This window comes from Talpa occidentalis, unplaced genomic scaffold (genome assembly GCF_014898055.3).
Source record: "Talpa occidentalis isolate TD23 unplaced genomic scaffold, MPIMG_talOcc4v2.1, whole genome shotgun sequence".
Taxonomy (NCBI): domain Eukaryota; kingdom Metazoa; phylum Chordata; class Mammalia; order Eulipotyphla; family Talpidae; genus Talpa; species Talpa occidentalis.
The window spans coordinates 146398981-146416302 of record NW_026555331.1 but is presented as its reverse complement, the minus strand read 5'-3'; the positions used below and the strand labels follow the sequence as shown (position 1 = coordinate 146416302).

The window sequence follows — 17322 nt, the reverse complement described above, 5'->3', positions numbered from 1 at the left end:
GTGGTTGCTTCTGGAAAATGGGAATCAGGATGGGAAAGAGTAGACCATTACTTTTCATGATTTGCTTATGGAGTTTTAATTTTTAAAACTACATAAATGTGTGACTTTGGCTTAAAAAACAAGTACTGACTTACGTAAATATGTACGTGAAACTGTTCATCCTAGGAAAGAACTGAGAGCAGCCTAAATAGCTACGAGCATTAGGCCAACAGATTGTGCTCTGTCTGTAAAGGGGGTATAGCACAGCTTTAAAATGATAGTGAAAGTCAGCAAATATGTTCACAGGCTACTGTGGGGGGAAATAAGGGACTCAGGTCTTATGATTTGGTCTTTTTTGTTTATAAGATTAAACTGAATGGTTTTGTTTTCTAAAATAAATACTGATATTTTAATGAATGGTTACTTAGGTATGTCCATAGCCTTGTCATCAAAATACTCTAAATTTAATTCTTAAAGGAGGAAAATGGCAAACCAGTTAAATCTCAGGGAATTCCTACTGTGTGTCCAGTTTCACGATCCTCAAATGAAGCAACTTCCCCGTATCATTCCCGACGGAAGATGAGGAAGCTCCGAGATCATAATGTCCGAACTCCTTCTAATCTGGACATCCTTGAACTTCATACAAGGGAAGTCCTCAGAAGGTTGGAGATGTGTCCATGGGAAGAGGCAAGTATTGGGGTTCATGATCATAAAAGGAAGCTTGGTTGTTTCTGAAAGTTCTATAAAAGGATAACACAAAAGGAGGACAGTCTGACCATTCTCCTTATTCTTTGCTTAGGTTTTTAGAGGCCAGACAGTACTTATGCCTGTTCTAGGCATCTGTGTAGAAGCAAAGGAATAAGTCTCTTTCATACACTGATAGGCTCACTTAGTGTTTATCCAGTGTCATGCTCCTGCAGGCTCCGGAGAAAATACCAGAAAATACCCTCAGATCACGTCCATCCTAGTTCATGTTAGAAGGGTGGAGAGACAGAGACATATTAAAATACTATGATTTCAGAAAACAGGTGTTATGAAGGAAGCCATAGAGTAAAGGAGTTGGGAGGACTGGTGCCTTATCTAGGGTGGTGACGTGTGAACTGATGCTTAGATAATGAGAAGTCAGCCGGAACCACAGATTTGAGGAAAAGTATTGTGGACAGAAGCGAGAGCAAGCCAGGTGAATTACCTAATTGTGAAAGTTCTATTTATTACTAAAGAAAAAAATTTACTACAAAAGGGAGTATTCTTTACATAATGAAAACCAGTAACTCCCTGTGTCTTTCTGTATAACGAGGCAGCCTCTGTCCCTCTGAGAGCAGTGTGGTGACCTACAAGTTGCTGACAGCGCCTGTTAGGAAGACTAGGGATCAGGTCAAGGAGAGGGTGGCTGGAAGGACCCAGCAGGTAGCACTGCAGTGGAAAGAGGATAGAAACACATGCAGGCAGCGCTTCTCCAGCTTTCTGCCAGCGAGGAATGTCTGTGGATTTGCTTTATGCAAATCTTGCGTTCTACTCTACTACGTGTTTCATTGTTAGCGGGCTGCAGACAGGTGAACCATGTCCTGCTTTGGTTTTAGAAGCCATTTAGTTTTCATGTCACCCCACTGTGCACCCCTCGCCCGGCAGCTTTTTAGAGGGCAGAGGGGATGGTGGCGGTGCGCTGTAGTCTTATACTGAAGCAGGTGTGTTTTGAGGGTGGAGTCAAGTAAGTTCTGTTTTTATACTTGAAGGATGTCTTGAGCTCTAAACTGAATGGAAAATTCAACAAACATCTCCAGCCATCTTCCACGGTACCGGAATGGAGAGCGAAAGATAATGATCTACGATTACTGCTGACCAATGGAAGAATAATCAAGTACGTAAAGTAGATCAGAGTATCAAACTGATTAGTTTTCAGTGTTCCCTTCTGTTAATTGAATCCCCGGTGCCCACTGTTGCGCAGCTGACTGTAAGTGGGTGGTGGGGGGTTATACTGTTTGGCCACATCATTGCACTTTTTCTGACTTGGTTGCTTTTCCTTTTGTATACAGAGATGAGAGACAGCCCTTTGCAGATCAAAGTCTTTATACAGCAGATAGTGAGAATGAAGAGGATAAGAGAAGAACCAAAAAAGCAAAAATGAAGATAGAAGAGAGTTCAGGAATAGAGGGTGTGGAGAATGAAGACTCGCAAAAACCACTAAACAGTATGTTTGTTTTAATGGTCTTTTATTTGGATTTGTACACTTAGACATTTATCTGCATTCAATTCTTAATGTAATGCTAAGAATCAGAATTGCAATCTGAGAGCACATGGTTGCTTTTTTTTTTTTTTTGGTTTTTTTTTTGTTTGTTTGTTTTGTTTTTGTTTTTTAATGATTTATTTATTTATTTATACAAACACTGGGTACAGTCAGAAGCTCGGGAGGGTGAGAGAATTCACCAGAGCCAGAGCAGGGAGCAGAGCAGGCAGACTGATGAAATACACTGCTGAGGGGAGCAGTGGGTGCGGCAGGAGAGGTCTGCGCGCCATATGGGACCCTCGCCGACCCACCGGGGATCAAACCAGCACTGCAGAGGCTGCAGGCAGCTTTGCAGCCCAGCACTCAACCGCTGCGCCACCAGGGAGGCCCTAATTCAGAGAATTTTAAACAAAATATCTGAAAATCTGTCTCCAATTTATATATATATATATATATATATAATCTTAGTCTTTTTTTTTTCTTTTTTTTAAAGATTTATTTATTTATTTATTTATACAAGCACTGGGTACAGTCAGAAGTGCGGGAGGGTGAGAGAATTCACCAGAGCCAGAGCGGGGAGCAGAGCAGGCAGAAGGACCGAAGTACACTGCTGAGGGGAGCAGCTGGCGGCTAGAGCAGTCTGTGCGCCATGCGGGACCCTCCTCTGGTGGCCAGGGAACAGCCGGGGATGGAACCGGCGCTGCAGAGGCTGCGGGCAGCTTCGCAACCCAGCGCTCAACCGCTGCGCCACCGGGGAGGCCCTCCAATTTATATTTTGTCTTCTTCAAGGCATCCTAAAACTCATATAGACAAATTTGCATGATCGATGAAAACTTCTGTAACCTTTCAGGACTACAGATTAATTTTTTTATTTAATTTTTGGGCAGTGCATGATTTCTCTCATCACTGGAGCATCCATAGTTCATCACCATATTCCCTACACTCTTACCCCACCCCTGTTTTCACACCTTCCCCTCCCTTCATGGTACCGCATATCTATGGTCAGCTTTCAAGCTTTGGCTTTGACCCTTTGTTTGGTTTTTCCATATTCTACATATAAGTGAAGCCATCCAATATTTATCTTTTTCCTTCTGACTTATTTCAGTTACCATCAACCCTTCCAGCTCCATCCATGTTGCTGCAAATGGCATGAGTTCATCTATTTTTGATCACTGAGTAGCATTTCATTGTGTATATATACCACATGGTCTCTGTTTTGGGGCATGTAGGTTGTTTCCATATCTTGGCTATTGTAAATAGTGCTTCCATAAACATAGGAGTGCAGGTTTCCTTTGGAATTAGTGTTTTTGTGTTCTTTGGGTAGATTCTTAAGATTGGAATAGCTGAGTCATATGGCAGGTCCATTTCTAGTATTTTGAGGAACCTCCACACAGCTTTACATAGGGGCTGGACTAGTTTGCATTCCCACCAGCAGTGTAAGAGGAGTCCTTTTTCTCCACATCCTCGCCAGCATTTGCTGTTTCTGGTTTTATTAATATGGCCCATTCTCACAGGTGTGAGGTGGTATTTCATTGTGGTTTTGATTTGCATTTCCCTGATAATAAGTGGTGATAGACTTTGTTTCATATGCCTTTGGCCATTTGCATTTCTTCTGCTTTTCTGCCTGTTTTTTTATTGGGTTGTTTAATTTGTTTTGTTGAGTTACATGAGCTCTTTTTATATCTTTGGTATCAGCCCCTTATCAGATGTATAGTGTGCAAATATTTTCTCCCTTTCAGTGGGATATCTCTTTGTTTTGTCTCTGACTTTTTAGTTTATATGTATAGCCCCAGCTGTTAAATCCCCTTGTTTTCCTTGATTCTGAAGACGAATTCTCAAAGGTGTTTCTGAAGTTTATGTCAGGGAGTGTTTTGGCTATGTTTCCTTCTATATATTTCATAGTTTTGGGTCTTATATCCAAGTCTTTTATCCATTGTGATTTGATTTTTGTGCATGGGTACGATGGCAGTCTAGCTTCATTCTTTTGCATGTGGCAGTAAATTTTCCCAGCAACATTTGTTGAAGAGACATCCCTCATTCCAGTGTATATTCTCTATTCCTTTGTCATAGATTAGTTGAACGTATCTGTGTGGTTTTATTTCTGGGTTCTCAGTTCTATTCCTTTAGTGTTTGTGTCTGTTTTTGTTCCAGTACCATGCTGTTTTTATTATGGCTTTGTAGTATAGGTTGAAGTCTGGAAGTGCAGCACCCCCTTTCACTCCCTTTTTAGTCAGGAGAGCTTTGGCTGTTCAGGGTCTCTTGTGATTCCATATGAATTTTCAACGGTTGTTTTAAAGGCCTGTACATTAACTTTTGATTCTAAAGTTCTTACATTTGTTGTTGAATTGAAATTTCTTGTGTACCTAATACTTGTGAGAAACCTCAACTATTTCTAAGTAGTTTTTCTACCAGAAAAATGCAGACGTTGAATGCCAGATGAGGGAGATAGTCAGGGGAGAGGTTACTCTTTAAAGGTGAGGGTGTGTGTGGGTCACTGACACCCTTGTCTAGTGACAGTTCTTGATGGAATCATGTGAAAGCACATGCATTTTATGTGCCTGTACTTCAAATAATGAAACAATTGACAGTTTAATGCAATTTCACAAATGATTTTAACTAATGTGTACATGATTTTCAGAATTAAATGTTCATAGAAATGACCTGAATCTATTAGCAATCCATGTAATGTTTTATTTATTGTCTGCTGAGGAGACCTCTACTTAGTTATTAGTTGATTTCCCTCATTGTAACAGACAGTAGTAGCATGTCCTCTTCCTTGAGATCTTTCTTCTTTGAATGAATTCTTAATTTCTCAACATTTTTCAGGGTCTCCATATTTCAAAAGTAGTTTTTTGGAACCTGACAAGTGTATGTCCAGATAATAAACATTACTTAATCCATGTTAAATACCTCAATTCCAGCTAATTCTCCATAACTCTGGTGTCACTGCCATCAGTGGCTGCCTTTGCTCCCAGGCTGGGAGGAAGGCAGCTCATTCAGGGGTCCACAGAGCACTTGTGGACTCATGTCAACAGAAATGCTTTTAGGGTTAAGGGCATTATCTTTTTGCTGTCCTTGCTTTCTAATGCAAAAAGAGAAATTGAAAAACAGCTTGAATTTCAGTGTTGGGGTTTTTTTTTTTCTGGAAAAAACTATAAGCCCACCTCCTAGGGGATATATAATTGTGTTCAAGAAACACCAAGTATCTTCAGAATATTCTTCAATCCGCATCTTGCTCAATTAGGGAGAAAGTCCCAGGGGGTGACGTAGTGAAGTGGATAGAAGCAGCACAAAGGCCTTCGGAACCCGTCAAGATGCTGGACTTGGTTCATTCTAATGGCTTTCATTTTCCTCTCTTTCCCTTCAAGGGTTTTTTACAAGTGTGAAGTCAGAACTCAGGAATCGATCATCAGAATATTCGGACATTTCTGATTCAGAAGACTCTGGACCTGATTGCACTGCACTGGTAGGTCCCAAATGCCGTGACCTACACATCATTTAACGGAAAGACGAATATTACTTATTTTCACGTAGGAGGAAAGTGAATAACACCTGCTCTCAAATCTTTTCCTGACTGTATACACAGGGTCTTCCTTGGAGTGGTGTATATGTACACACACACACACACCCCCACACCCCCATCCCCTCATGTGACTCTTTACATTGATAAACATAGTCTTTGCCCCCTTTTGGAAAGGGTGGAGGGAGATACCATTCTTGCATTTCACATATTTCTCATAGATTATATGTCATTTTACCTTGAAGAAAACCTGTACAGTGTGTCTTTTCCTAAGGAATTATATTGGAGCTTTTCACATGAAATACAGAAGGAATTTCATGATAATTCCAGGTGTTTTGGTTTGTTTGCACAGACTTGGTCAGATATCATATAAGTTTGCTTCCCTTATTTTTTTATCTCAGAAAAATAATTTTGCCACTGAAGAGTCTGAAAGTTCAGGTGATGAAAAGAAACAAGAAATAACATCAAACTTTAAGGAGGAATCTAATGTAATGAGGAACTTCCTTCAAAAGAGCCAGAAGCCATCTAGAAGTGAAATTCCAGTTAAAAGGTAGGCTTGCTGATGGTAGTTGTCTTATTACACTGTGATGCAAGTGATATGAAAACTTTGTTTAGTTTTAAAATTTGACCAAAAATTTCATTAAATGAACTCTTGTCTTCTTTGATGATCTCCTCAGGGAATGTCCTACCTCGACGAGCACAGAAGAAGAAGCAATTCAGGGCATGCTGTCTATGGCAGGGTTGCACTATTCCACGTGTTTACAGAGGCCGGTACAAAGCACAGACCGCAGTGGCGACAGGCCCTCTGTCCAGGACCCCGGCAGCTGCCACAGCAGTGACCATGAAGCTAGGCAGTTGTATCGCTGTGATAAGCCAGTAGAATCTGGTAAGAAGCATAAGTTATCAGTCTCTGAAGAGTAACACGTGAGCCCCAGCTGATAGCTCTGTAATCCTTGTCCGCTGCTGTTTATTGCACAGCTTTAGTTAGAAGTGGTGCTTAAGTATTGCTGCCACCCGCCCCCGCCCCCAGTACAGAATGTTGCCAGATCACGTGTGATCCAAATGTATAAACACAAAATGTAAATGAACTGGGTGTGGAATTGTTTTTGCTGCGTGATTCTGCTGCTGCTGCAGGATAGTCATATTTCCCTATCACGAGTTGCTCAGAGTTATAAGGAATGTCTTGGTATCTACATGTTTGGCTAAGATTGGACAATCTACCCTTTTCCATTCATGGGGTAGGGGAGGGAAACACGTTTTGAACTGTTTCTGATTGAGATTATTCTCTCTCCTACTTGAAAAGAAAGTGGCAGGAAAGAGAGAAGACGCGATGGTAATATCAGCAATGCTATATAGTGTAGTATTGTCTGCCTTTAGGGAAAAAATTTGTTTCCCTTAAAGTCTGAGAAGGATTGGGGGAAAGCTGATAGTATGTTAAAACCACATGCGTTTTGTAGCAGTGTGTTCATTCTCACCCATTTAAGTGTCAGCTATGAGCCAGGAGTCTGACATGCATTCCACTTAATTCATGAAACAACACTTTGTTGTAGGTAACATAACTCTTACAAATGAAAGAAATAAGACTTAGTGAATTTAATGTGCCCATACATAACTATCATTCAAAGGTGTTAGCATTTGAATACAGGTATCTGATCTCAAAATATTTGCTTGTGTTAGTAGAAGCTGAGGTTTAGAGAGATTTTTTAAAATAACTTACCAAAGATGCATTGGTAATGGAAGAACTCAAATTGTCTTATCTGTCCATTCTGTCTTCCCCATAATCTTCTCGATCCCTTGACAAAGTTTCTATTGAACTATTGCAAAATTCAAGCAACATAATCCATTTTTATGGCTAGTGTATTGTATTTGATTTTACATCTGCAACAGATGGCTGTAGAATTTGATGCTAGATCTATCGACATCTGGCACAAAACCCGTCATACGAAGACAGTCTTTAAGCGAAGTGAAAAATTTAACGTGAAATTGTGAGCTGGTGACTATTCTGTTAGTGAGAGGGAAAGGGTTTGAGTATGGTGAAGATGTATGATTAAATATGTAAAGAGTTAGCGTATTCATTTTTTAATAGCAGCATAAATTTGCTTTCAATTTTAAACATTGGGCTAACTTTGTTCTTTAAGTTCACGTTTGTGTGAAGATAATTTAATGGAAACTTCTCTTTAGGATACCATGTTAAGACTGAAGATCAAGACTTGAGGAATTCTTCCTGGATGAAACAATTTGATACAACTTCCAGATTTAATCTTCAGGTATATGCACAGTTTGAAGCATTAAAAGGAGATTTAGAATGGGCATTAACTCTGCTTTTGGGGTTTGTTTTTTTTTTTTTTTTTTTGTGGGACCCTCGCTGGTGGCCGGGGATTGCGCTGCAGGGGCAGCGGGCAGCCTTGCAACCCAGTGCTCAACCACTGCGCCACCAGGGGAGGTCCTGCCTTTGCTTTCTTTTTTAACTGCACCTAGTTATCAGCACTCCCTGACTCCTGAATCCGAACCCTGCTGTAAGAGAAGAACTGATGCGTTAGGGCCGCAGGTTGTCCGTGCTTACACCACATAAACTGAACCTAAATAGCTTTTTGAAGAAACCACTGAAAAAGGAAAACAATACTACCTTTTGTTGCAAATCCTGGAAAATGACAACCAGAGAAAGAATCAAAGTTCTTACATGGCAGGGTGGGATCTACCCTCTCCGCCCCAAATGTCCTCTGAATTGTGGAATTATGGGTGGTTTTTCTTCTTTTGGCATACTTGTGTTTTCTAATTGCTTTTACAGTAAGAGCCAAGTTATTTCTTTCAGGCAGTGTATGTGAGTACAGTAGTCAAAAGTCAAATTAGAAATCCCTTAACTTTTGTAATTCACTTATTTAATACAAGATTTTGAATTCATGTTGTGGTCCTTCCACATGGCACACACTCCGTGAGTTCAGGATGGCTTAAGTCATATTCTTTCTCTCGTCCTGCACCCTATTTCAGACAATGTAATGTTTTCTTCTTGATTTAAGCTGTGATGCAACTTCAAGACTTGATCCCTTCAGAGCTGTTAGACTTTGGAATGAGATAACTGTCATGAAGGGCAGTCTTCTGTAGCTACTACAGTTTAAGGAAAGCAAAATGCTACATCCTTTTTCTTCTCCCTCTGGACTTGCTAATTCAGAGAGAGGCTGAAGACCTCATTGATCTTAAGGAGCCCTGAAAATTCAGGCTTATTTCCTTCCCTTTTCTTTAGGATCTAAGTAGAGGCCAGAAATACATCAAAAAAGAAGGTTCATCAGAAGTCATTCAGAAGGTCCAAAGTAGGAATTCTGTGGACAGCAGTGCCTCAAGCCTTCAGAATGGAAAATATATGCAGAATTCAAGCTTGAGTGCAGGGGCATGCCAGATGAGTGATGGCGGAGTGAGCCCGGAAAGGCCAGTTGGTGAAACTTCCTTCTCAGTGCCTCTTCACCCCACCAAGAGACCTGCATCAAACCCACCACCTATCAGCAACCAGGCAACAAAAGGTGACTTGCATACATTTGTAGGTTCAGTATATTTCTGAGTGTGCATAATGGAGATAGTGGCAGTTTAGGTAAACATTGTCTCTGCACTCAAGTTGCTCACAGCCTGATGCATGGTGGACAGCTTGATGACATATGTCCAAGGTATGGTGGGACAGAGTACGAGGATACCCAAGTCAACCCTGAGGCTCAGGAGTGGCTTTCTGGAGGAGGAGGTCGATCCTGAAAAGGGTGATCAGGGCTTAGCTGTATTGATTTGGGGGAGTAACAGAGTAGAGAGCAGGGAAGGCACAGCTGATCCTGTGACCCCTGGGGGTCAAGTGAGATGCAGTAGGAGGGATGTTTCGTGAACTGTTCTGTTGCTGAAGCGCAGAGTGGTGCAGGGTATAGTAAGTGCTCATGCTCAGGAGAGGGGCAGGGTCAGACTGGGAGGGTCTTCCAGCCTCGTCGAGGTTGGCCTTTATCCCCCGAGTGACCAGCTGGAAGGGTTGTAAACAGTAGCTGTCCAGAAGTGTGAGCAACTTCTCACCAGAGAGCGTGCAGAGCAACTTCTCATCAGAGAGCTTTCCTGTTAACTTTCCCAGGCACCTCTGGCAAGTGTGCTTTTCATGATTACTTACACCGTTGTTGATGTTTTATAGGTAAACGTCCAAAAAAAGGAATGGCAACAGCCAAGCAACGTCTCGGCAAGATCCTAAAGTTGAACAGAAATGGTCACGCACGTTTCTTTGTGTGACGGAGCTGCTGTTGTGGCATCTCTTCCCTTTGGAGACCAGTTTTGGGGATGCAGGAGCCTGGAGCCCCAGCGTGCCCCACTGAAGCAGTTTGCATGTACAGTAGGGAACACTGCCCGAAGAACAAAATGAACCCGATGCTGCATTTTCACTGTGCCACACCCACTCAGCAATAACCATTTGGGACCTGGTGGGAGAGGACGAAGGAGGGTAGAACCTTAAAAGGAGACCTTGAACTGGAAAGGGTCTCTTGTCAGGGCTTGAATTTCATTTTGTTGTTGGTAGTGTCTTGATTTATTTTCAGTGGTAGGGTAAAGAATTATCAATAATTTATTTAACAGATTTTTTTTAAAGTTAACAGCTTTTAAATTCTTTCTTTTTTAAAGCTATTTATTTGGAAGATTTCTGGAGAAATATCTCACTAATTTAGATTTAAGAATGTGAAGGTTTTTTAAATTATTTTTGATAGTGTGTGTGTTACATGTGGGGGAGAGCCACGGTAACAGTAACTAGTCTGGACTCTTAAATTTGATATTCAGGTTAAAGTCTTAAACAGGGATTTGATGCATTAATTATTTTAAATTAAGATGTATATGAAAATCATTTTATTTTATATATTTCATGTGTTTTTTATAAGCTATTAGCTTCGCTTTTGCTAACATCCAAGGTGCATACTGTTATCCAGGTTGATTATTTTATATCCCACCTCCCTCTGCGCTCCCCATCTGTTTGTGATGATATTACAAAACTCTTCTCTTTGCAGGGAAACACTTTCATAGCCAATGTATAAGAAGTACATAAACGATCCTCCATTTCTCATTTCATTTGACATGGCAATTTTCTTCTCAATATAAAAATAGGCTTCTTGCATTTTCATTTTTGCTGGTGATATCTGGGTCCCAAAGAGAACAGCTTTAATATCTTTTTCCTACTTGTGGGAAAAGTATTATCAGTTTGGTTAAATTGTCATGTTTGTAGTTTTTCAAATACATTTGTAACTACAGAGGGCCTTCTTCGTACTGCTGGTGTTGGAGGGCACGGCTGATGCCTGCCACAGAGGGTATATTTTATGACGCTTTTATTCTGTGATTTATTGGAGAATATGGTTTGATGTAGTATATTCAAATCTGCATAATAAGCCGTAATATAATAAGACTATACTATATTAAGTTGTATAGAAGCAAGCATGTTGGAGTAGATCTTTTGGGTGTGTGTGTGTGCGTGTGTGCACGTGTGTTTAGTTTTTTATTTCTTAACCTTCTAAAGAATTAAGATATGAATTTGGAGTAAAATGGGTGCTTCTTGCGGTTTCTTCCATCTGTCCTGACTTAACCAGTGCATATTGAGGTTAAGTATCTGGTTGAGCTTTATGGATTCATTTATCTCCTTTATGCACATTTTTAACTAAATGCCAGTTTTCAGTTGCTCATAATAGCTTCTATTTTTCCTTCCCTTCCCCCTGTCCATAGCATAAACATGAGTGATTTTGTGGAAGGGGGTGGAGATAGTCCCAATTCTGATAATAGAGCATTTTTTACAGATCCTATAAAGAAAATATAGACAAATAGGATAAAATTTATTTTTATGGTGAAGAAATATGACCGTATCACAGATCTGTCTTTTTTTTACTCAGCAAGGTAGCAGGCCTTTCCCCTCCATATTCAGTATCAGTTGAGTGTGGAATGATCTTTCATGGTTGCATTCAGATGTGTATTTTCAAAGAAATATTTCTTACTCTCTCTCCATTCCAATATTCCATGGAATAAATACGAAATAGCTTATGAATTAAGCCTTTTTTGTCCCAGTGACTCAACTAAAGTCGGGATCTTAGCTGGGTGTCAGGAGGAATTTTATGGAATATTAAATGTCTATAAATGGCTGCTTAAACTCTAACTATTTAAGGGCGTACAGTCATCAGTTGCTTATCAGATCTCAAGATGTTAAAAATTTTGGGTTTGACTGATTTTCCCACCTTCCCCACACAATATATTACTATGATATTTTGGTTTCCTGTAGATACCACTTTAGTGTTATAGTACACATTTTGGTTTTGGTTAAAGATCTATGAATTACTAAAAAAAAAGAAGAATTATAATTTCTTTTTCCAGCAACATCATGATCTGTGTTTTTTTGTTTTCTTTACATTTTTCACAGCTCGTAAGTTTTTTTAATTTCCTGACTTTCCCCCTTTAGCCCAAAGATTTAAATAAAACAATATATTTTTATGAATTAAAATTGTGTCCAATATCCACCCTGTGTACTTAGGCCAGTAAATGCTAATTTTAAGGAGCCAGTATGTAGAACTTCTAAGCGAAAGGTACTGTGGATTCTCTTTTTTAGCCCATTAACTAAGTTAAGAAAAACTTTCAATAAGGTGATAAAACCACTAAAACACAATACATGTATCTTTTTTGAATTGGTGAAAATTTAGCTATTTATCCTGCTCAAACCTCTTATAAAGTTGCTTTTATAAAGTTGTGCTTCTCTTATCTCACAGAAGTGACTGGACTTTGAGGAAGCTGCAGCCAGTATCTGGAACTCAACCGTAAGAGACACTGTTCCTCTTTCCCTCAGTCGCTCAAACAATACTGCGGTCCAGACACTATAGAGAGGAAGACAGTAACATAGGCATTTAGCTAGTTATAAGCAATTACAAATATGTAAAACAGTTAGGAATGAATGAATGAATTTTAGTTGTAGTAATACATAATCATCTTCCTATATCAATGCAAACAAGTGACTGTTAACAGGGATCCCCTGTACTTCAACTAACAATGTCTTATTATGCTGTCAGTGTCCAGTATTGATTAATAATGTAAGCCGGCCAAAGTAGCAGTTTATACAAGTTCAGTAGCCTGAACTTCATAAGCATCAGTTAACTTTTAAAAGTCTAAATTTTTAAATTCTGAGCAAATTCATAAACAGAGAGAAAACTACCCCGTCATTATCACCACTTAAATACTGAGCTTGAATACTATTCTATTTTTTAATAATGCTAATTATTGCCTTTTTAATGAACTCTACTGTATTTATTCATATGAGATCAGCATCTACTGTGCAGTCAAGCACTACTTAGTTCTGTGGGGAATATAAAGTTGATGCTGTCGTCTCTGCCCTTGGAGGCGTCTTCTCCAGGAAATAAGCAGTATTATCTCACGACTACAGCCTACACAGACTCAAACGAGAGGTCCCATTTATAAAGAAAGCAGTATAACTTTATTAGCCTCAACCTACTATACAACTATAGAAGTGGAAGTGAAAAAAATTTGCTTTTATTTTAAAAATTTAAAAACATTTTAAAGGAGTGTTGTTAGTAGGGGAGGGAGCAGAAAACCTGGGTTTTGACCATTTGCTTATCAACTTGTGACCTTAAATAAGTCGCTTATTCTCCTGAGTCTTAGTTTTCTCAATTGTAAATTTGGATAAAAATGTGTTTAAGAAAAACAGGAAGCACTCTTTAATCTACTAACACTTCATACTTGCTGAGAATCTGTCATTATTCAAGTTAAAACTAATAATGAATGTACAGGTATATGCATTTTTAAATGAAAACTGCTGTTACACATAAAACTTGTTTCATATCAAATATATGCCCAGAGCATACTGCCTGGAAGCTCTCATAATAAGGTGCTGAATTAAAATCAGAACCAGTGCTTGATTACAAGAAAAAAGAAAGTTTGTGGATAAGAGTGAGACTGTTTACCCCTCATCATTAAGATGATTTTAGATAATGGAAAGATAGTTTTAGGTTTTTCTCAAAAAGGAACTAGGACAATACTGCCCTGCTGAGTCTGTGTACACTTAAAGCACTAGATAAAGATAAACAAAGCCGTGGAATTTAAATGATCTAGTAAACACCCTTGGACCTGATTGGGGGTGGGAAAGATGTTCAGAAAGATGGGATTCACCCACTGTAGACAGTGCAGGGCTGGCTTTCAACAACTTGTTCGGGGAAGAGAGAGGCTGCTGTAGGAAGTGTCAGGAAGGAGCCTTGACATCTTCCAAAGAAAATTCCCCTCTTTTTGAGAGATACTCTTTAATGATAAGACGAAGAATGGGTGAATAAGCATGTGGCCCGGTACACTATTGCCAGAAATAAATGTTGCAGGTAGAAACATTTTATGATTTAACATTAAAAGACCAGGGGTTTATAATACAAATCTGACTTTTTAAATAAAAATCCACGGTTCTCATTAAACAAGAGAAGCTAAAGATGGCCAATCATTTTTGGATGCTCTTGGACCGTCATCTAAAGTGATCTTGAGAAGGTTGAGTGTAAGATCTTTAGCTGAGAAGAGAGTGACGCCAGTAAATAAAGGAGCCAGGTGAAGCCCAGGCAGGGCTTCCCTGGGGTGGCAGTGGATCCAGCCCCTCACACCTTGCTTCCTCGAAAGCCCCTGGTCTGTGGTGCGCGCAACCTCTGGCCGTGCCAAGGATGTTGATGTGCTTACTCTAGCAGCTGGGAGGAGAGAGGGAAGAAGTAGTAGACTCACTACACTGCTGTTGAGCGTGATGGAACTTGAATGCTGTAGCCTTACCAAAAACCCTCCCTTTATTTTAATTTGCTTTTCAGTGAGCGTCATGCCATAATTAAAATAGTTGATACTCCTTGCCTATATAAATTTTTCAATTAAGGTCATTAAGAACAAATGTCTACTTCCAAAGCATTTAGCCTATTGTGATTGACAGTGCTCTTATGCTGTGCTACTCCTTTACCTGTCTTCTGCCCCTTAGAGCCTCCCGCTCACACCTGGTGCCCCTTCAAGTATCCTAAAGCTTCATCTTCACAAATGCGATGTTCAGGTTTTTTGTTAAAAACCATTTGAAACTGTATTCAGTGATTCTTCCAACAAGTTTATCTGCTCTGCACTATTTCACTAATAAACCCTTGCTACTACGTAGCCTTGACCTCCAAGTAGTTTACCTATGCAAGACCTGTGACATCGTGAGTTCACTTTTCTTTATTTCAGAAAGCAATCCTAGATGGAACTTAATCACAAAGATAACCTTTGCCTCCACCCAGTGTTATTTTGACCATTTCCTTTTCAAAATATCAACCAAGATTTTTCACCAAAACAATAATCATAAGTGCTGGAATATATATTTTGCAGGAATAAAGTAACCCAGCCATACTCTTCCATAGCTTTGGTTGGTAACAGTTACCAGATTTAAGCATAATCTATAATGAGGAGTTGGTTCCTTGCCTAGACTCATTTCTTCCCTCGAAGATGCATTAAGTAACCTTTTATTTTTACAAAGCATACATAGAACTTCCACATTATAGTCAGGGACCTGAGGTGTAACTTGCTAAGTGAACCCCAAGGTTATTTATCTTGCAAAAGAAACCTAAACCAAACTAAGGGCCTTACAGTGATGGTTAGACTGAATCAAAGCTATAACCTCAGTTTCTCCAAAAACAGCTTCTGACTGCACAAGCACGTCACACAGTTGTTACGTATGAAAGAGCACTGACCAGGAAGCGCGCGCGGGTCCTTGCGGGCTGTTTCCTTCGGAAAAGACTTTTCTACTTTTACTATAAATTAAGCCATAACAGTTTCATGCTGTGGAAAGAGGGTGAAAAGGTTCATTTTAAGAGATTATATAATAAGAATTTTCACATTTACTGTGAAATGTCTGACTTTGCCAGTGCTTCAGCAGGTTTGTGTTTTTTTTTTTTGGGGGGGGGGTGGAGAGTAGAGGGTGGTGCTGGGGAGGGGTAGGATTGGTTTTAGGGGTTTTAATCTGTGAAATTTGAAAAGGGGACAGTCGTTGGCAATGGTATTTACTAGTTTTGTAGTGAAGTTTTGCTAGCCAGACTGACTTTCCTTAACTGATTGTCGTGCCCATGGTCCAAGGTGCCCGCTCTTCTTTCTCGTCGGGGTGTCCACGGCGTAGTCTCGTCTGTTTGTGTAGGCAGTCAGGTGCGTGCACGCGCGTGTGTCCTGTGGGGACGGAGCACGCCGTGTGCCTGCGGAGTGGGGTGTGGCTGGGAAGTGGGATGCTGAAGCTTTAAGAGCATTTTTTTCAATTCATAACAGTATTTCCCATCTTTTGCCTGCAGGCAGGGAAAGTGTACAGTATTTATTTTGTTTCTGTTTTAAATTTGTAAGTCTTTAAGTAGCTTATGTTGGTTCCTATAGGGGAGGACAAGTGACTTGTTTAAAGTTGTATTTGGTATTTCTTACTTTCCAGTTTCTGTATTTTAAAATAATGAAATTAAAATTGTATTACTTCTGTTTTGATTTTTTTTAGCATTCAGTGTATTTTCTGCTCAGTTTGTTTGAAAGTATAAATGTTGGAAGTTGTATAAAATGTGTCTTTGAAAGAAAAAAATCTGAATTCTATATCCAATTCTGACTTTTGCATCCTTTTTCTGCTTTATTGAATCATGGGAGAATTATTTGAGAATGTGAAAACTGTCATATTTACACTCCTTACTATTTCTGAAGATTTAAAGGGGGAAATTTGTGTGCCTTGTTATTTTAATGTGGACAGGCAAGTGCCAAAGAGGAAAGAACAGAAGGGAGCAGGGTTGGCAAGGTGGAGGTGGCCCAGCTGCATGCAGGGGGTGCTGCTGTGGATACACTTCAAAGAGCCCGGGGCCCCAGATATTTATGGAGCACCATTGGGGTACCAGGCCTGTCCTAGAGCTACGGGAGGGGACAAAACCAAGCCCCAGTCAGCCGTTGGGAGCTCAGTGAGTAGCAAAGGGAGGACCAGAGCTGGGCCCCAGCACCGTGGGGGAGGGAGTGCTCGCTCCCAACAGTGCGTCTAGGGGCTGAGAGCCAAGTGGGTGCAGCTTCTGAGTGGTGAGACCTGACCTGGGGCAGGTGAGAGGAGCTGTGAGGGTGCACCTCCAGGGGGCAGAAATGGGTGCACCCTCCAGTGTGCACCGAAGCGGGCAGGAAACGGGCAGAGCTCTGGAGATGGAACCAATCCACAGCAGTCTATGGAGCCCAGGGGAACTGAAGGCACTTCTCTGCACAGCACCATCTCCCTGGAGAGGAGGTCAGGCTGCACAGCTGGAGCATCCCCAAAACACCCCTCCACCTCCTCTTTCTTGGCAGCCTGACTTTGTCCAGCTGATTGCACCCTAAATCTGAACAAATCTGTTCTTTTGTGCCCTCTGTAAATCTGGCACATTTATCAGACGGGATGTGTCATTGGGACCTGCCTTCCTTCCCCCACCCCTCACTTCAGAGTGGGAAGAAGCAGGCACCACTATGCAGACAGGACTTTGAGCAGAACCCCTCTTTATTACACTCGCGCGCTTAGCTGCGTACAAGGCATAGTTTCGTTTCTCCCTCAACGTTGTAGGTTCCCTCTTCCCCGTCATCCTACAGGTGAGACCGA

At 40.6% G+C, this 17322-nt stretch overlaps 1 protein-coding gene across 1 annotated transcript in view; it reads left to right on the top strand.

Annotated features, from left to right (window-relative positions):
- Positions 1-15645, top strand: part of KDM7A (lysine demethylase 7A) — a 72178-nt gene extending 56533 nt beyond the window's left edge. Inside the window, exons 12-20 of the mRNA XM_037514383.2 lie at positions 457-666; positions 1713-1837; positions 2013-2167; positions 5572-5669; positions 6125-6273; positions 6401-6609; positions 7905-7990; positions 8965-9238; positions 9877-15645. Of these exons, the coding sequence (XP_037370280.1) occupies positions 457-666; positions 1713-1837; positions 2013-2167; positions 5572-5669; positions 6125-6273; positions 6401-6609; positions 7905-7990; positions 8965-9238; positions 9877-9971 (1401 nt within the window). The 3' untranslated portion in view covers positions 9972-15645. The remainder of the gene's footprint in view (positions 1-456; positions 667-1712; positions 1838-2012; positions 2168-5571; positions 5670-6124; positions 6274-6400; positions 6610-7904; positions 7991-8964; positions 9239-9876) is intronic.
- The last annotated feature ends 1677 nt before the right edge of the window (positions 15646-17322 follow it).